Below are 20,986 nucleotides of genomic sequence, written 5' to 3'. Positions count from 1 at the left end.
TTCCACTGCTTCCAGAGTCCAATGACAGCAAGTTTTACACCACTCCAGCCGACGCTTAGCAATGCGCATGGTGATCTTAGGCTTGTGTGCGACTGCGCTGCCATGGAAACCATTTCATGTAGCACCCGACGAACAGTTCTATTGCTGCACCTAGACGTTTCCACTTCACAATAACAGCTCTTAGAGTTGACCGTGGCAGCTCTAGCAGGGCAGAAATTTTACAAACTGACTTGTTGGAAAGGTGGCCACCATGAGGCTAAACTGGCCCATTCTTTATAGAGAAGACTCAAAATGGCTGAGTGTGTGCCAAATGTCATCACTGAGTCAAACAGATTGAGATAAAAAAAAATATGCCCGTTATAGCGACACCGCGTGGTCGATATGTGCAGCGATATGTTAAGTCTCGATTGAGTATGGAACCTGTGTACCAATTTGTTACAATACGATGGGTCCCATGTTGATAGAGCATGGCGCTTGCAACACTAGGGCTGTGGGTTCAACTCCCATGGAGGACCAGTACAAAAATGTATGCACTCTTTGGATAAGAGCATCTGCTAAATGACTAAAATCGATATCCGTGTCAGAGTTCCTTTATGTGACAGACCGCGCCTCCGTGTCAGAGTTCCTTTATGTGACAGACCGCGCCTCCGTGTCAGAGTTCCTTTATGTGACAGACCGCGCCTCCGTGTCAGAGTTCCTTTATGTGACAGACCGCGCCTCCGTGTCAGAGTTCCTTTATGTGACAGACCACGCCAACATGAATGTTTATTAGTCATGTTGTTTGAGATGATATCCTGGAAAAATGTCATTTGTGAGTGCCTTGTCCATAGGCGCCATGTGAGTGCCTTGTCCATAGGCGCCATGTGAGTGCCTTGTCCATAGGCGCCATGTGAGTGCCTTGTCCATAGGCGCCATGTGAGTGCCTTGTCCATAGGCGCCATGTGAGTGCCTTGTCCATAGGCGCCATGTGAGTGCCTTGTCCATAGGCGCCATGTGAGTGCCTTGTCCATAGGCGCCATGTGAGTGCCTTGTCCATAGGCGCCATGTGAGTGCCTTGTCCATAGGCGCCATGTGAGTGCCTTGTCCATAGGCGCCATGTGAGTGCCTTGTCCATAGGCGCCATGTGAGTGCCTTGTCCATAGGCGCCATGTGAGTGCCTTGTCCATAGGCGCCATGTGAGTGCCTTGTCCATAGGCGCCATGTGAGTGCCTTGTCCATAGGCGCCATGTGAGTCCATAGCGCTGTGAGTGTCCATAGGCGCCATGTGAGTGCCTTGTCCATAGGCGCCATGTGAGTGCCTTGTCCATAGGCGCCATGTGAGTGCCTTGTCCATAGGCGCCATGTGAGTGCCTTGTCCATAGGCGCCATGTGAGAGCCTTGTCCATAGGCGCCATGTGAGTGCCTTGTCCATAGGCGCCATGTACCAAGTTGTGCAGATCGGTCATTAGGTGCCAGAGTAGCGTTTTAAGTCTTTTAAACAAAATCCTTCATGGCAGAACTTATGGGTCCTTGTGAGGAGAGGGACCTTTATACCGAATTTCAGTGCTCAAACAGGGTGAGGGGCGTGAGCTTTAAAAGGTTAGTATTTTCAATCGCTTGTTACAACACCACCATGTGGCCAATGGCATTGCATGAGAGGGCGTGGTCCTTGGTGCTTTAACTTCATGCAAGGTTGCAACCTCTTAGTCCTTACCATCTCACGTGAATGATCAGTGCGTCACTCAGTGAGAGAAATCATCATTTTATTCACATTGACCGTTTCAGGGTCATCCTCAACATAGAGCTCTTCATCAGCCCATATAACCAAACTACACACAACATGGAGCTCTTCATCAGCCCATATAACCCAACTACATACAACATGGAGCTCTTCATCAGCCCATATAACCCAACTACATACAACATGGAGCTCTTCATCAGCCCATATAACCCAACTACACACATGGAGCTCTTCATCAGCCCATATAACCCAACTACACACATGGAGCTCTTCATCAGCCCATATAACCCAACTACACACAACATGGAGCTCTTCATCAGCCCATATAACCCAACTACACACAACATGGAGCCCATATAACTTCATCAGCCCACCCATATAACCCAACTACACACAACATGGAGCTCTTCATCAGCCCATATAACCCAACTACACACAACATGGAGCTCTTCATCAGCCCATATAACCCAACTACACACAACATGGAGCTCTTCATCAGCCCATATAACCCAACTACATACAACATGGAGCTCTTCATCAGCCCATATAACCCAACTACATACAACATGGAGCTCTTCATCAGCCCATATAACCCAACTACATACAACATGGAGCTCTTCATCAGCCCATATAACCCAACTACATACAACATGGAGCTCTTCATCAGCCCATATAACCCAACTACACACAACATGGAGCTCTTCATCAGCCCATATAACCCAACTACATACATGGAGCTCTTCATCAGCCCATATAACCCAACTACACACATGGAGCTCTTCATCAGCCCATATAACCCAACTACACACATGGAGCTCTTCATCAGCCCATATAACCCAACTACACACATGGAGCTCTTCATCAGCCCATATAACCCAACTACATACAAGCTCTACACACAAAAACAAGGGTAAATAACCTTCAGACTATGAATCCCTGGAACATTTCATTCTTGCAATGCTTTTCTGGCTGCAAGAGCAATGGCAAAACGAAGATGGAAAAGTATGACTCACCTGTCAGAATGGACTGGTCCACCCTCAGGGTTGTGGATTTGATAGAGGTCAGTCGAATATCTGCAGGAACTTTGTCGCCAACTGTGGAGAAAAACAAATGGAGGGAGAAACCATTAAGTACAACTAGAGACTTTATAAAACATGTTTTTGAGTTGATTATACTGATGAGGATACCTTCCGTAAATGGATTACGGCTTTCTAGAGACTTTATAAAACAAGTTGTTTAATGTGAAAAAGAGTAAAAACTAATGACGGTCACAGGTAACGTCCAATTCTCCCAACACAGAGATGCGATGCACGAAACCACCAATTTACATATAGAATATACATGATACAGATACACACGAAACCACCGGCTCACTGATACACACGAAACCACCGGCTCACTGATACACACGAAACCACTGGCTCACTAATACAGAATGGTGACTCAACACAGAGATGCACACACGAAACCACTGGCTCACTGATACAGAATGGTAACTCAACATGCACACACGAAACCACTGGCTCACTGATACAGAATGGTGACTCAACACAGAGATGCACACACGAAACCACTGGCTCACTGATACAGAATGGTGACTCAACACAGAGATGCACACACGAAACCACCGGCTCACTGATACACACGAAACCACTGGCTCACTAATACAGAATGGTGACTCAACATGCCTGCATGACAAACAAAACATAACAGCTCAGATAAAGCGATCTGTCAAAAAAGATGAACGTCCTGCTGGACGGGCGGGGGACTGAAATAGAAGGCAGCTCATTCTTTCCACTAAAACAGGGCTTTGATAAAAATGTAAATCTCCCATTACCAAACAATTCTTTGCACCACTGAAACGGGACAGGAACAAGATGCTATTCAAGGCTCTTGACATTTATTAGTTACGGCTGAGAGGGTAACAGTGTATCCTGCCGTCAGCCTGAAAGAACACACAGGGATTTCCAAATGAGGTTTCATATGATTTGATTTATTAGGATCCCCATTAGCAACAGCAAGTCTTACTGGGGTCAGGACAACGAAAAATACATTACAGACAAAAGATTATACAATTTACATATAGAAGATAATGTAGTTTTACTGTGTATTTAGTCCAACTACTTCATATAGAAGATAATGTAGTTTTACTGTGTATTTAGTCCAACTACCTCATATAGAAGATAATGTAGTTTTGCTGTGTATTTAGTCCAACTACTTCATATAGAAGATAATGTAGTTTTACTGTGTATTTAGTCCAACTACTTCATATAGAAGATAATGTAGTTTTACTGTGTATTTAGTCCAACTACTTCATATAGAAGATAATGTAGTTTTACTGTGTATTTAGTCCAACTACTTCATATCGAAGATAATGTAGTTTTACTGTGTATTTAGTCCAACTACTCCATATAGAAGATAATGTAGTTTTACTGTGTAGATAATGTAGTTTTACTGTGTATTTAGTCCAACTACTTCATATAGAAGATAATGTAGTTTTACTGTGTATTTAGTCCAACTACTTCATATAGAAGATAATGTAGTTTTACTGTGTATTTAGTCCAACTACTTCATATAGAAGATAATGTAGTTTTACTGTGTATTTAGTCCAACTACTTCATATAGACGAAGACTGAAGATAGGGAAGGCCTAATGTACGACATGCGAAACTAGGGCCGACCCCAATTAGTCAACTGGTCAATGGGCTGTTGGTCGACCAAGAATTTCGTTGTTGTCGAGCAGTAGCAAATATGTATATTATTTTTATGGCACACAAGACAACCGTCTGATTCGAGGTTATCTCAGTGAACTAATCCGTTGGAGGCCACATGGATGGCACAAGGAGAGTGTGGCAATAAAGCACTTCTCTCCAGAACGTGTGCTCTCCTGACAATTTGTGCACATTCATTGTTTCACGACATTAGTGTTAATTGTTTACCTTGATTATTAGGGTCGATCAATTCCCCTTTACATTCATCACCAGTAGTACATTTACCATTAATTCCTAATCTACCATGTTTGTTTAGTTAGGGTAATTTCTGTTAATGCATTCAATATTTTATTATTCCAGTCTTTTAAAGTTCATTTTCAGAGTGGACACATTGTTTTGCAGAGCAGAAACAAGATTATTTAATACAATTTGTCAAGTTAGATATTTCTTTAGTTCGGAGCAGTAATGTTCTACGAAAATGTGCATATGAAAACCAGCATTGGCACACAGGTGGGTAGAAATGGTACGATAAATCAGCATCCCACATGAGAAAGGTTGCCAACTCCTCCTGTAGACTACTACCCACATGAGAAAGGTTGCCAACTCCTCCTGTAGACTACTACCCACATGAGAAAGGTTGCCAACTCCTCCTGTAGACTACTACCCACATGAGAAAGGTTGCCAACTCCTCCTGTAGACTACTACCCACATGAGAAAGGTTGCCAACTCCTCCTGTAGACTACTACCGACATCTTCAGGAGAGTAAAAGCAGAATTTGAAAAAGCCAGCAGGAACGGGAGGAGGATGGTCGCGTCAGGTTAAGTTTTTTCTTCTGGTTATCTTGATCTCTGGCGCCGAAGTCATTTGTGTCTTATTTCAAACAGTTTACTTACAGCATCAGGAAAAATATTTTTTTTGGGGGGGGGAAGAGAAAGAACAGACAACTTTCGGTCAACCAAGGTTTGTGTGTCAGGGACTGCCCTATGCAAAACATACATCCAAAAAAAGGAAAATCATTTGGATCAGTTCTACAGTGCAGTAGTTGGGGTTTAAATGTGAACGCTGCTGGGCTGGAGTCTCTGCTATGGGCCTTATAGAACTATTAAATATCTCCCCCACCCTGTGTGGCCTCAGTTTATAAAAAGCCACTGTCAAAATGCCCCTAACCCAAACTAGCTAATAGTGGAGCATGTTCCCAATATACACGTCGGGTTGGTTAAGAGGGTCATGAATAGTTGGGTAACCTACTTTTGATGACAATGAGATCAGAGCGTCTGTAAGAATAGGTCATCATTAGACAAGCTGTTCAAAACACGTTAGACAAGAGTAGGAAGGATTGGTGCCATCAATGGTTACTCCAAAAACCTGTGTCACTAAGGGTCCTTTCCTCGTAACTCCATAGATAAATAACAGAGGAGAAATGCACAACCTTATCTGTGGCATTAGTCATAGTGCAGAGCAGAGTATCACACCGTGTCCTCGGATGTGGTTTGGATAACCCTAACTGACTCGCCACTGCAGACAGACGTGGGGTTCTAAAAATGCAATGAAGTGTGAACTAGCTTGCATTAGAGGTTGTAGAAGTCACTCTCCATCAGCATGGAGGAAGCTTTATTTACCTGGTCAACTTTGAGAAAGGGACAGACTTTTGCTTCCAGATTGAAGACCTTTTTCCATCCCCCCGGCATCTCAAAGTTCCTCTCCGGGAGAGATAATGGGAAGCAACACAAACTCCAGCACAAAGACCAAGGCAATCCTTTTCAGACCAAAGATTAACACTCACTAATGCATGTGCATGCGTTGTGACATGGAACCTGGCCTTCGCTGCAGTGGTGATCCTGTATGCTTGTGTGGAGCTGTGTAAAACTTGTTACTGCAGACCACAAGTGGAGGGGGAAAAAAAGCAGGCCATGTCACCCCTCCTGCCCTGGTAAACATTCACCCAGGGCTGTCTGCATGGGGGGGGGCTGCACGTAGGGCTGCAGTTTCTTGGGTCGTTTCACCTATTCTGAGAGTCACCTGACATGGTGGAAGTGTAGTGCGAGAGCAAAGGGAAAGAGAGCGCGCTTGTTTGATTCCTATATACAGGATGTTGTGGCTTGAAGGGGTCAGGGTTATTGCCATGGCAACAGTTGGTTGGTGAGGGTCTGAATGCTGAAATGGGGGGGGGGGGGGGGTGAGAGGTGACGCCAAATCAGATGGACAAGGAAAAAAAAAAAGTCCTGGAAAGAGAGCTGGCGAAAGACCTGCTGCGATTGTGATGTTTTAGGAAATATCACACAGAATCCTTGTTCTTGACAGCCAACTGTGGGTGAAAAGAGAAACGAGGAAGGGAATCTCTGAATCAGGCAACCTGGAGCAGAGTGACCGGGAATGCTGTTCGCACTGGAGGATAAACCTAGGCTTGACAACCGCTAAGCAGTGGCTTCCACTAGATCACGCCCGGTCGCCCTCGTCCTCTCAGGGGGGTTGAAGCCACTCAGCCAGGCCACAGCAGACGACGTGGTGAAGGCAGTCTCAGGTTTCTGGCACGCGCCTCAGCTCATGTTGAGGTCGTCCACCCCACTCGTATGCACTACCACTGTGTGTGTGTGTGTGTGTGGGGGGGGGCTATAAACACAGTGGTGGTGCATACGAGTGGGGTGGACGACCTCAACATGAGCTGAGGCTCGTGCCCGAAACCTGAGACTGCATTCACCACGTCGTCTGCTGTGGCTTTCACTTAGCAGTTGTCAAGGCTAGGTTTATCCTCCAGTGCAGACAGCATTCCCAGTCACTTTGCTCCAGGACTGTCTACCCCACCCCTCTTCCACCTTTCAACAATCTCAGAAACTCTGCTCTGACCCCATGCTTGCAGAGAACCCAAAGTCCACCTGGAGGCAGCCAGTACCAATGGCTGGCAAACACACTGTGACAAAAAAAATAAAAAAAATAATGTTTTTTTTAAACTATCCACATGAAACCGCTCAGTCATGTAAAACATGTTTATTGTGGTGTAACAGTAGGGCAGATATCTGACCATTGATGTCATTTAAAAAGGGAGGCAGGTGTGGCGGTTGGGTTTTGACCTGATGCGACCGCACTGATTGGCTTGGCTGTATGCATGTAGATGAGCACCTAATCAGTGTGTGTGAGACAGACTGGACAATTTTGGTGTGTGCCACAAACTGTGCAGGGTTACTGGCAAGTAAACTAATGAATACAAACGTGGTAGGTAGGTGGGTGGGAATGGTCTTTCTGGTAGACTTCCAAGATCACTGAGCTCCAGGCAGTGGGAGACAGCAGCTCCAGCCCAGCCTGTCAGCTCAGACTCACCCTTCAGGGCAAAAGGTGAGGGAGATGGGTCGGTCAAGGCATTAGGCAGATGCTGCTTTTAACATGGCACTTAATTAATTAATATTAGATTGAAGAATGCCCCCAACCTTCCTTTTGGGGGGAAAGAGAAGGCAAAGTCATTTTCTAGGAAGGTGGGTGACAAAGAGAGCAAGACGAGGATAAAAAAGTGGGGAAAGGACAGGGCGGTGTATTGAGTGACGCTGAAGGACAGGGCGGTGTATTGAGTGACGCTGAAGGACAGGGCGGTGTATTGAGTGACGCTGAAGGACAGGGCGGTGTATTGAGTGACGCTGAAGGACAGGGCGGTGTATTGAGTGACGCTGAAGGAGAACAGTCAATCTGTGAGGAGGCCAGGTGACAAGAGGAAGGAAGCCATGGAAAGGGTTGTGGATCTAACACCCTGTTGGGACATGGGGACTGAGGCCGCTGTAGTCTGGTTTCACCGTAACCCTATTCTTATCACAGCCATCGCACAACCACCCCCCCACCCACACAGAGACTCAACTAATTTGAATGACCCTCAATTGGTTTACAGCTCTCATGGTCTTATGTAACAATGCCAATCACCTGGTGCAGCCATTGTATTGGATTAGTCAGGGAGATGAGCAATGTTCAGCAGGGTGGATGTGCAAGTTGGGGAGTGTTATCTACATCCCAAACAAATAACTTCCCTTTTTAGCAGAGCCTACTTAATCTTTCATCTCAAGCACCTGTTCCACCGCAGCCTGGCGAGGTACAGGTAAGATTTGACAAATGTAGGGGGTGTTCTCATGCAAACATCCTCACCCAACGTCTGTCCCTCCAGAGAGAAACAGTGGCCAGTTTTACATTGATAATCTGTTGGCAGTAGTGTGAGCGTCAACTGCTTAGAGCTTTGTAATGTCCCTCATTGGAAGTGATTAAGTACAGTGAAACTAAAAAAAAGGTTGAGCTCATAGCTCCAAGTTGTCTACATCAGACATCGAAACATTTACCAGCCAAGATCAAAGACTGTTTGGGTTTATCAATTGCAGTGAATGCATCTGTAAATCAATTAGCAGAGCCAATGCCAGGTGGAGTCTTATCTCGGGGTTTAGCGGTGGTGACAGGAGAGAGAGGAGCAGAGATCAGGAGCAACACAGCTTTGATCCCCCTCTACTTATCATCAGAGCACTAAGATCAAACAGCTCCATCTGCATACATGAAATGAAAGAACATGCATGCCCACTAAAAAAACACAAATATGAAATACAAAATACTCACACACACACACATCTAAAAACAGACAAACCTGCACGCCCCCTCCCCCCAAACAATGTGTGTTATCACCGGAGACTAGTTTATCAAACCTAAGCAGAGATGGCGCATTGGGAACATATTCAGACACCAAGACCTTTCCCCACATGTTAAGTTACAGCCCTGGGGGGGCTCCCGGATGGCGCAGCGCTTCGATCCCGGGCCGTATCACAAGATCGGGACACTTTCGTTCAGTCTGCATGGTCAATGCATCACATGCAACAATGTTGATGACAACAACGTTGTTTTCAATTTGATCTTATAAACGCACAAGCATCCTATAATTACAATATTAGTTTGTGTTTCTACATCTGCAAACAGCCCGTTTGTATTTTCTTAGCATGTTAACTTCTTCGAGATAGGGGGCGCTCTTTTAATTTGGATAAAAAAAACATTCCCGTTTTAAACCAAGATATTTTGTCACGAAAAGACGCTCGACTACACATATAATTGACAGCTTTGGAAAGAAAAAAAACTGACGTTTCCAAAACGGCAAAGATTATCTGCGAGTGCCCCAGACCCAAACAGCATTCCACAGTATGCATGTCGATTAGCTAATAGCACTGACGCCATTACGGTGTTACTCTGGTAGGACAACATCTGAAAAATAGCGCACTTGGTCGTGTGTACCGGTGCTCGACCAGTTGGCGAAAGCCAAAATCACCCACGACAGAACGGTTGATTGTCAAGGTCAATGAATCCCATTATCTTTGTTGTCGCACTGAAATTCTTACTCTGTCAAATGACTGTTCGATCCACACAGCAGACATTGTGGGCTAGGTTAGGAATGCTGTGTTGCATGTGTAGTGCAAAAATGTACATTGTGTCATGTACCTACATTATATTAGGTCAGCTTTGACATCAGTCTTGCACATCGGCGTTAATCTAGACACCGGGGCGATACCGATGTTGGCATTTTTAGCTACTATCGGCCCATTCCGCTATGCTCACTAATATATAATTAGGGATGCACAATCAATTTATATATTAGGGATGCACAATCAATTTATATATTAGGGATGCACAATCAATTTATATATTAGGGATGCACAATCAATTTATATATTAGGGATGCACAATCAATTTATATATTAGGGATGCACAATCAATTTATATATTAGGGATGCACAATCAATTTATATATTAGGGATGGATGATGTATGACATTTGGAAAGGCGCACCTGTCTATATAAAAAGGTCTCACAGTTGACAGTGCATGTCAGAGCAAAAACCAAGCATGAGGTCGAAGGAATTGTTCGTAGAGCTCCAAGACAGGATTGTGTAGACACACAGATCTGGGAAAGAGTACCAAACATTTCTGCAGTTTTGAAGGTCCCCAAGAACACAGTGGCGTCCATCATTCTTAAAATGGAAGAAGTTTGAAACCACTTCCTAGCGCTGGCCTGATGAAACCAAGTTTGACCTCTTTTGGCCTGAATGCTGAGCGTCACGTCTGGAGTAAACCTGGCACAACCCCTACGGTGAAGCAGGGTGGCGGCAGCATCATGCTGTGAGGATTCAGAGGCAGGGACTGGGAGACTAGTCAGGAGAGAGGCAAAGATGAACAGCTCAAAACAGAGAGATCCTTGATGAAAACCTGCTCCAGAGCACTCAGGACCTCAGACTGGGGCGACGGTTCACCTTCCAACATGACAATGACCCTAAGCACACAGCCAAGACAACGCAGGAGTGGCTTCAGGATAAGTCTCTGAATGTCATTTAGTGGACTAGCCAGAGCCCGGACATTTAACTCGATCGAACATCTCTGGAGATCTGAAAAGAGCTGTGCAGCGATACTCCCCATCCAACCTGACAGAGATTGAGAGGATCTGCAAAGAGTGGGAGAAACTCCTCAAATACAGGTGTGCCAAGCTTGTAGCGTCATACCCAAGACTTGAGACTTGTAATCGCTGCCAAAGGTGCTTCAGCAAAGTACTGAGTAAAGGTTTGAATATTTATGTAAATGTGATGGTTTATATTTTTTATAAATGAGAAAATTCTAAAAACCTGTTTCATTATGGGGGTATTGTGTGTAGATTGTTGAGTAAACATTTTAAAATCTATTTTGGAATAAGACTAATGTAATAAAATGTGGAAAAAGTCAAGGGGTCTGAATACAGTGTACAGGGGAAGTCATGTGTGGGGTTGGTTGACAACCAAATCATCAGTTAATAAATAGCCAGTTCCTACAGAGAGGTTAGAGCCACCACTCAGTGTATTAGAAGCATCTTACCAGCCACCTCCACGATGTCCCCTGGTACAAGGTCCCTGGACTTGATCCTCTGCACACTTTTCCTGTCCTGCCGGTACACCTTGCCCATCTCTGGCTCGTACTCTTTGAGCGCTTCAATGGCATTCTCTGCATTTCGCTCCTGTGAGACAAAAACCACCAGATCAAATCAATATTATTCAGAGATAAGGTCAATTTTAAGTGTGTGTTGATGACAAGATCCCACACAGAATTTAGAGATGGTTCAACGATGGGAATGAAGAACAGTGACCCTCAAGCTGAGAAAGGAATCAAACCCAAGAGAGAAGTGTATCCCACAGCAAATCATTGAATATTGTAAGACAGAAATATCACAGAATTTAAAATGCTGATCTGTGGATCTCTCATATACACAAAAGAAAAACAATAGGACCAAAAGGGGGAAAAAAAGGGCAATTACATCAAAAATTGAGCCCCTAATCAGGTGTAATGAAACAATACATTGCTGGTTCATTCAACTGGTTGTTTTTAACATATTGTAAGCTTAACATCAATCAGTGTGCCCTCGGATATGGCTGAGGACTGGTGTACCCAGCCAGCGATCTGCTGAACTTAACCCTCTGTGTGATTACTCCCTGAGGGACAGTCACAGGCAGCCAGCCCGATAGCACTCTGGACAGGGCAAGTCAGGGCGATACATCAGGATATTAAAAAAATTATAAAAAATTGTATGACGGTATGTTTTGTTTTTGAATAACAAAAGTTGCACATTTGCTTTATGAGTAGTGAGTGATCCCAGGGTGCTTTATGAGTAGTGAGTGATCCCAGGGTGCTTTATGAGTAGTGAGGAGTGATCCCAGGGTGCTTTATGAGTAGTGAGTGATCCCAGGGTGCTTTATGAGTAGTGAGTGATCCCAGGGTGCTTTATGAGTAGTGAGGAGTGATCCCAGGGTGCTTTATGAGTAGTGAGGAGTGATCCCAGGGTGCTTTATGAGTAGTGAGGAGTGATCCCAGGGTGCTTTATGAGTAGTGAGGAGTGATCCCAGGGTGCTTTATGAGTAGTGAGGAGTGATCCCAGGGTGCTTTATGAGTAGTGAGGAGTGATCCCAGGGTGCTTTATTATGAGTAGTGAGGAGTGATCCCAGGGTGCTTTATGAGTAGTGAGGAGTGATCCCAGGGTGCTTTATGAGTAGTGAGGAGTGATCCCAGGGTGCTTTATGAGTAGTGAGGAGTGATCCCAGGGTGCTTTATGAGTAGTGAGTGATCCCAGGGTGCTTTATGAGTAGTGAGTGATCCCAGGGTGCTTTATGAGTAGTGAGTGATCCCAGGGTGCTTTATGAGTAGTGAGGAGTGATCCCAGGGTGCTTTATGAGTAGTGAGGAGTGATCCCAGGGTGCTTTATGAGTAGTGAGGAGTGATCCCAGGGTGCTTTATGAGTAGTGAGGAGTGATCCCAGGGTGCTTTATGAGTAGTGAGGAGTGATCCCAGGGTGCTTTATGAGTAGTGAGGAGTGATCCCAGGGTGCTTTATGAGTAGTGAGGAGTGATCCCAGGGTGCTTTATGAGTAGTGAGGAGTGATCCCAGGGTGCTTTATGAGTAGTGAGAGTGATCCCAGGGTGCTTTATGAGTAGTGAGGAGTGATCCCAGGGTGCTTTATGAGTAGTGAGGAGTGATCCCAGGGTGCTTTATGAGTAGTGAGGAGTGATCCCAGGGTGCTTTATGAGTAGTGAGGAGTGATCCCAGGGTGCTTTATGAGTAGTGAGGAGTGATCCCAGGGTGCTTTATGAGTAGTGAGGAGTGATCCCAGGGTGCTTTATGAGTAGTGAGGAGTGATCCCAGGGTGCTTTATGAGTAGTGAGGAGTGATCCCAGGGTGCTTTATGAGTAGTGAGGAGTGATCCCAGGGTGCTTTATGAGTAGTGAGTGATCCCAGGGTGCTTTATGAGTAGTGAGTGATCCCAGGGTGCTTTATGAGTAGTGAGTGATCCCAGGGTGCTTTATGAGTAGTGAGTGATCCCAGGGTGCTTTATGAGTAGTGAGTGATCCCAGGGTGCTTTATGAGTAGTGAGTGATCCCAGGGTGCTTTATGAGTAGTGAGTGATCCCAGGGTGCTTTATGAGTAGTGAGTGATCCCAGGGTGCTTTATGAGTAGTGAGTGATCCCAGGGTGCTTTATGAGTAGTGAGTGATCCCAGGGTGCTTTATGAGTAGTGAGTGATCCCAGGGTGCTTTATGAGGGTAGTGAGTGATCCCAGGGTGCTTTATGAGTAGTGAGTGATCCCAGGGTGCTTTATGAGTAGTGAGTGATCCCAGGGTGCTTTATGAGTAGTGAGTGATCCCAGGGTGCTTTATGAGTAGTGAGTGATCCCAGGGTGCTTTATGAGTAGTGAGTGATCCCAGGGGGCGTGGCTAGGTCTGTGTTGAAAGAGGCATGGAGAGAAAGAGCAGAGAGAGAGGACTCAAGTAGCAAAGTAAACTATACAAATTGACATTACACATGGCGTATCACATTTAACAAACCAAACATTGAAATACCGCTGTAGAAGGTAAAGTAAAAACCCAAACCGGTCACTGCATCAATACCGCTGTAGAAGGTAAAGTAAAAACCCAAACCGGTCCCTGCATCAATACCGCTATATCATAAAATATGGTATACCGCCCAGCCCTAGGTCAGGGTACCCCCGCTGGATTTCTCATTGTATGGGAACACGTCTTCGTTAAAAACACAGGCGGCAGGGTGAGTGTTGTAGGTTAACGGTTGTCGTTGTGGGCATTGATTGGTCCAAGGCACCTCTATTGAAGTAGGGTATGGGGACTGCATAGAAATAAGAAGGGTATTCTGAACATATGTCATCTTCACCGTCCCCAGTCAAGCTGATGGATAACGGCTCTTCTCTTGCAGAATAAATTATGAACTCACCAGACGACATCAACAGCGAAGCAAAGAGGGACAGAATGTCGTGAAGCATTTCACAGAGCCACACACTGTAGTGAGCGACTGAGGTGTGTTCAGCAGCAGTGTAAACTGCGTAACCGATTGGTCAAATAAGAGCCAAGAGAATGTTGCGAATTACAATGTGTCCTTTTGGAATGTGGGTAATAGACACTTAGAACGACTCACCACGGGGTTCTATGTCTAGACAAAATTGTCATCCTCTTGTTTGAGGAATATCTCAGAAAGCCGCAGGATGTAAAAGCCACAAGGCAACAAAAAAAATACTGCTCTATACTAAACTCCAGTGGCCAATGACACTTATGACCAAAAAGGTACAACTAAAACAGACAGATTGTATTAACCTGCTTTAATGGGATTCCCTCAGGTGTGGGTGGACAAGTACCCAACAGGACCATTTAATTTAAAATAACCTCGCCACAACCTTGGCCTGTGCCAAGAGATTCATTGTCAATCTACCTCACAAAACTAAATTAAAAAAGGTGATGAATCTAGATATCATAGCATTTTGTTTCACTCTTGACAACACATTTGGAATATGTTAAACATTTACTGTTGACCCATCACTTCCATCCTCCTACACTAACTGGCCTGTTTCCGCCTCGCTTGTCGAGATGTCCGGCATTATTCAGTGTCCTTTTAAATATTGTGTTGCCATCCGCCAGGCTGATGCTAGGGAGTCCCTGAGCCCCACGAGCAGGCTGATGCTAGGGAGTCCCTGAGCCCCACGAGCAGGCTGATGCTAGGGAGTCCCTGAGCCCCACGAGCAGGCTGATGCTAGGGAGTCCCTGAGCCCCACGAGCAGGCTGGTGCTAGGGAGTCCCTGTGCCCCACGAGCAGGCTGATGCTAGGGAGTCCCTGTGCCCCACGAGCAGGCTGATGCTAGGGAGTCCCTGTGCCCCACGAGCAGGCTGATGCTAGGGAGTCCCTGAGCCCCACGAGCAGGCTGATGCTAGGGAGTCCCTGTGCCTCACTCCAGGATGATCCGCTCCTGCCACCAAGGTAATTAGGCTGTGTGCCTCCAAGCTGGCTCCTGCCACCAAGGTAATTAGGCTGTGTGCCTCCAAGCTGGCTCCTGCCACCAAGGTAATTAGGCTGTGTGCCTCCAAGCTGGCTCCTGCCACCAAGGTAATTAGGCTGTGTGCCTCCAAGCTGGCTCCTGCCACCAAGGTAATTAGGCTGTGTGCCTCCAAGCTGGCTCCTGCCACCAAGGTGCACACGGCCAAATCAATAATCCACTCCTCCATGACCTGCCACATTATCCCCCTGGGCTAAGCCAGAAGTCCAGGGGTAAGCACACGCAGAGGCATTCCAGTACAACCATACAGGTTGTGCCATTCAGGAATTTTTAAAAAAGACTGAGGGAGAACTTGGCATGTGGCAGGGGAGGGGGGCTGGGGTAGGCAACGGCTTCAGGCCAGTCAGGGTAATGAACGCAGATTAAAATAAAACCAAGGGGAAGAAAGTGGGACGAGGGTTTCAGGGTGACCTCTTCTCACTCTGCTCCAGGCCCGGGGCTCCGGTGGGATGCCTGCTCTATCTTTAGCCTGGATGGGGAGAGATATCTACATCTGGAGTTTTACATTGAAAACCATTCATATAGGCTAATCATTTTCCTCATAACTGAGGTTTCACTATCCTACTCCATCCCCCTCTGCATCTAGGGATTTTAAAAAAATGTAATGCACCTGGCTGGCAACACCATCACACAGCCATGATTCAACCGACTGACTTCAACTTCTAAACTAAATAACTATGGTTTTAAAATGTGGGTAGCTACATGCCCAGTGTATAGATTAATTATCCTGTTTCACAGAGGACAGAAGAATACCCTCTGGTTCAGCTCAAAGCTTGGATCTATTTTTAACTGTCTTTTTGTTCATGGCATTTTCTGCCCCCAAGGTTTGAAGGACCGTTTGGACAGGCAGACGAACTGACCAGAGGACGTCCACGGGGATCCCTCCAAACCCTCTTCCTGGCATCCAATCCCTTCCTTGTTCGTCAGGAGAACCAGCTCAGTGGCTAATCACAGGCAACTAATGGTCGTCACTGACTGGAGTGACCCAGAAGCCTTGTCATTACACGAGCAAGAAAAATAAGAAAAAAAAAAAAAACTTTGCTACCATGTGTCTATCATTTCAGATTCATTCACACAATCAATTCTCTCAATTTACAGTGAAGGAGGCAATCATTGACATTTTAGTCATTTAGCAGACAGTCTTATTCAGAAAGACGTAGTGCATTTAACTGTAGATAGGAGTCGAGATGTGCTTCTTTCCCTTTCATGACAATGTGATACGCATCTAAATACATGGGCTCTGATACAATACAGAAACAATACATTTAAGTTTGACACGATGCGATTCACTATTTTTTTTACATAAATATTAATTTCCCATTATAAAATTACAAACTGCAGCTGATGGAGCTGAAGAGCCGGGCCTCTCTTAGCTGGATTTGTCTGAGCTGACAAGTGTGTGTAAATGTGTGCACCTGAGCCAAGACACAAGGTCTTCTCCAGAGAGACGAAGTCTCTAGCACCGACAGATTTGAGGCCCCACTTTCCATCTGAAACCACCACCCACTAATTGATAAGCCATTTTCACAGATTAAGTGTTTGAGCTAGTAATTCATCAATATTTATCGTTTTCAAATGAGCTATGAAATAGCCAGTGAATATATAAAACAACTAAGGGCTGTTGCGGTGACCATATTACCGTCACACCGGCAGTCATGACCACAGTAAAATTTCACAGGACGTAAATGGTACTCTGGAAATGTGTTGGTAGTACCCAACTAACAAACATATGGTTGCTAATGGCCTGGTACTCCAGGCTCTATTGTCCCTCCATCAGGCCCTAATGGCCTGGTACTCAGGGCTCTAATGTCCCTCCATCAGGCCCTAATGGCCTGGTACTCAGGGCTCTAATGTCCCTCCATCAGGTCCTAATGGCCTGGTACTCAGGGCTCTAATGTCCCTCCATCAGGTCCTAATGGCCTGGTACTCAGGGCTCTAATGTCCCTCTAACCACTCTGACATCAATGTAAATCGCATCAAACACTTATCAAAACTCACCTCACTGTGATTAAACTTCTTTCTTCAAATTTATGAACAGGTTGAAACAGAGTGAAAAACATGGTCCCTGTGGATGTTTCAAAGCCTAACAGAATGAAATGGACAGCGCTAAGGTGATTTTTCATTCAAAAACATCCAACAAGCATAGAGTTTATGCATAAGCATAGGCCTATGGGTAAAGGCCTGGGGAAAAAAACATGAATTAAAATAATGATTGTGCCGTTATACAAAACATGGCTACCGCATTTTACGCAAGGCAGAAAAATAAATTATTTTGTGGTATTTTTTTTTCTTTCGCATCAATGTTCCTTAGCATACTTCAACCCTGCAGGCGCTACACAAAACGCCTAAATAAAATATAAAACATGCATTACCTTTGACGAGCTTCTTTTGTTGGCAAAATTGTCCCATAAACATCACAATTGGTCCTTTTGTTTGATTAATTCCGTCCATATATATCCAAAATGTCCATTTATTTGGCTTGTTTGATCCAGAAAACAACAGCTTCCAAATTGCGCAACAATATTTCAAAAGTTGCCTGTAAACTTTACCAAAACATTTCAAACTACTTTTGTAATACAACTTTAGGTATTTTTAAACGTTAATAATCGATCAAATTGTAGACGGGTCTTTCTGTGTTCAATACAGGAATGAAAACGAACCAGCGATACTTTTACGTCTTGCTCTTGCGCTACTCTCAACAGTGTACCCAGTTCCTAGTTGGCCTACTTCTTCATTGCACAAAGGAATAACCTCAAACAAACGCCAAAGACTGGTGACATCCAGTGGAAGCGGTAGGAACTGAAAACAGGTCCCTAAGAAATATCCCTGGGCAATGACAACTCAGGGAAATGAGACAAAAAAAAAAAATCTTAACAGTTAGTCCTCGGGGTTTTGCCTGGTACATAAGTTCTGTTATAGTCACAGACATGATTCAAACAGTTTCAGAATCTTCAGTGTTTTCTATCCAAATCGATGAATAATATGCATATTTTATATTCTTGGCATGAGTAGCAGGAAGTTGAAATTGGGCACGCTATTTATCCAAAAGTGAAAATTCTGCCCCCTAGCCCCAAGAGGTTAACAGATTTCACTACTTTTCCCCAAGCACAGGGTTGGAGAGCCTATGGCACAGAGAGTTTGGGCAGAATATAACCAGTTATATAGCAAGTGGCGGCATGCTCCTTAAACAGTGGTTGATGCATGAAGTGAAATAACCGGAGTGGTCTGAAAAACAAACCAGCTGGAAAGCGGCCTCCATTTACTATTCAAGGCCATATGGATGTCTTTTTCCCACCTGCCCATTTGATAATGGGCTATTCTAAATCAAAACAAATGTACTTATTTAGTAAAGACCTGATTAAATGTAGAAGTGAAAATATGAACAGCAACCTGAGGCAAGGAACAGAGCGCAAGATTTTTTTTGCTACTTTCTCAATAGCTTATAGTAACATTGTGCATCCCATATACTGTATGTTTTTGATTTCTAAGACATTCTGAGGTTTGTATCATTCAACTCTAAAGTTGCTAAATAAATCCAGCATATAGGACCTGTTTCAAATGATCACGTTTACACTCAACATAGCCACTCGCTCTGTAATGGGAAAAATATCCTTTCTAATTTAGTCAGGTAAGTTCAATTATGTTAAAATCATAACATGAAATAATTGCACGGGACTTAAGCATATCCTGTTTGCTAAATGAACAAGCCTACAGACATGGCACATAGCCATATAACATACAGTAAGAAAACTCATTCTGTTCTACTGAAATACATTATCTTCATGTTTCTTTTAGCCCTGCCTAAAATAAATCGATTCATTGCGATGGTGTATATTAAATTGATGTACATTACATGCAGATGTTCCAAAGCATCAGCAGCTTGTATGCCTGGAGATGCTAACGGTGTTTATATTAACAGTAAATTACCGTAATTTCCGGACTATAAGCCGCTACTTTATTCCCACACTTTGAACCTCGCGGTTTATACAATGACGCGGCTAATTTATGGATTTTTCCCGCTTTCACAAGATTCATGCCGCCAAAAAAACTGAGCACCGTCACATAATGTGACGTAAATCTAGCGCGCTCAAACTTCCCATCATTCTGATTACGGTAGTAATTTTGTCACCCTCATCATGGCAAAGACACGGAGAAATGCATATGATGCAGCTTTCAAGTTGAAGGCGATCGATCTGGCTGTTGGAAAAGGAAATAGAGCTGCTGCTTGGGAGCTTGGCCTTAATGAGTCGATGATAAGACGTTGGAAACAGCAGCCTGAGGAACTGACTCAGTGTAGAAAGACAAAAGCTTTCAGAGGGAAGAAAAGCAGATGGCCCAAAGTATTTGCAGCCACTCGACATCAGTGTAAATCGTGCATTTAAGGTGGCGCTCCGTGTTCAGTGGGAGGCTTGGATGACAAGTGGGGAGAAATCCTTCACTAAAACGGGCCGCAGGCGAAGAGCATCTTATGGTCAAGTCTGCCAGTGGGTCCTGACAGCGTGGAGCATTGTCAAAAAATCCACTATCATCAACGGGTTTCGAACGGCTGGTCTGCTGCGTGTTGAAGGGGCAGCATGAGCTCAGCGGGGTATTTGCCTCCGGATGAAAGTGACGAGAGCGACAATGAAAACGATCCAACATCGGATGAAGCAATTCTGAGGCTATTCAACTCCGACACCGAAGGAGATGACTTCAGTGGTTTCAGTGCACAGGAGGAGGAAGATAGTGACCAATGACTTTCTTGGTAGGCTACCGTTTTAATTTGTTACAAGCCGTGTTTCGTTAAAGCCTATTTATTTTTGTTACAAGCAGTGTTTCGTTTAAAGGCTGTGTAAAGTTCATTTGTTTCAATGTACCAGTAGGCACCTGCGGCTTATAGGCATGTTTCAATGTACCAGTAGGCACCTGCGGCTTATAGACATGTGCGGCTTATTTATGTACAAAATACATATTTTTTAATAATTCAGTGGGTGCGGTTTATATTCAGGTGCGCTTAATAGTCCAGCAATTACGGTACTGTGAGACCGGCAGTCTTTTGCATGACAACAAGTTGACACATTTTCATAACCGCCCCAGCCCTAAGCACAACTTTGGAAGTTACATGCAGTTTGACACAGAGGACATCGGTCACTAAATAAGAGGTATTTTCGTAAGGTAAACAGAAAGTAATATGAGCAGCAAAAAAATGTGACCTGGAATTGGTTCAGACCCATTGGGGCGGCAGGGTAGCCTAGTGGTTGGAGTGTTGGACTAGTAACCGGAAGGTTGCAAATTCAAAACCCCCCGAGCTGACAAGGTACAAATCTGTCGTTCTGCCCCTGAACAGGCAGTTAACCCACTGTTCCTAGGCATAGAATTTGTTCTTAACTGACTTGCCTGGTTAAATAAAAGGTTAAAAAATAAAAAAGTATGTTATATGGCCTGATCCCATCATAAGCTAGGTCTACTACAATCAAATAACAATTACTGTTTGGCTAGGACGGTAAATCCGACCCCAAAGAATAACTAAGCTAACCACATAAAAAGGAAAATATTTCAAAAGATCTGCTTACCTGCCAGACACCCACAATGGCATTGGCTATAAGAATCAGCAAAATTACAAAAGGCTCAACGAATGCGGTGATGGTCTCCTCTCCCTCCTCAAACCAGGCCAGCACCTAACAGAGGACAAACAGGCAGACGAGTCAGACAACAATACATGCATAAC

At 44.6% G+C, this 20,986-nt stretch overlaps 1 protein-coding gene across 1 annotated transcript in view; it reads right to left on the bottom strand.

The window, feature by feature from the left end:
* The window catches only part of LOC115125731 (sarcoplasmic/endoplasmic reticulum calcium ATPase 2), a 48,358-nt gene that overhangs the window by 11,523 nt on the left and 15,849 nt on the right, over positions 1-20,986 (bottom strand). Inside the window, exons 4-6 of the mRNA XM_029655289.2 lie at positions 20,832-20,936; positions 11,275-11,413; positions 2,734-2,814 (exon numbers count right to left, since the gene is read on the bottom strand). Of these exons, the coding sequence (XP_029511149.1) occupies positions 2,734-2,814; positions 11,275-11,413; positions 20,832-20,936 (325 nt within the window). The remainder of the gene's footprint in view (positions 1-2,733; positions 2,815-11,274; positions 11,414-20,831; positions 20,937-20,986) is intronic.

The sequence above is a fragment of the Oncorhynchus nerka genome, linkage group LG19, assembly GCF_034236695.1.
Source record: "Oncorhynchus nerka isolate Pitt River linkage group LG19, Oner_Uvic_2.0, whole genome shotgun sequence".
Classification (NCBI taxonomy): domain Eukaryota; kingdom Metazoa; phylum Chordata; class Actinopteri; order Salmoniformes; family Salmonidae; genus Oncorhynchus; species Oncorhynchus nerka.
The sequence above is the reverse complement of the archived record's forward strand: the minus strand, read 5'-3'. Positions and strand labels throughout refer to the sequence as shown.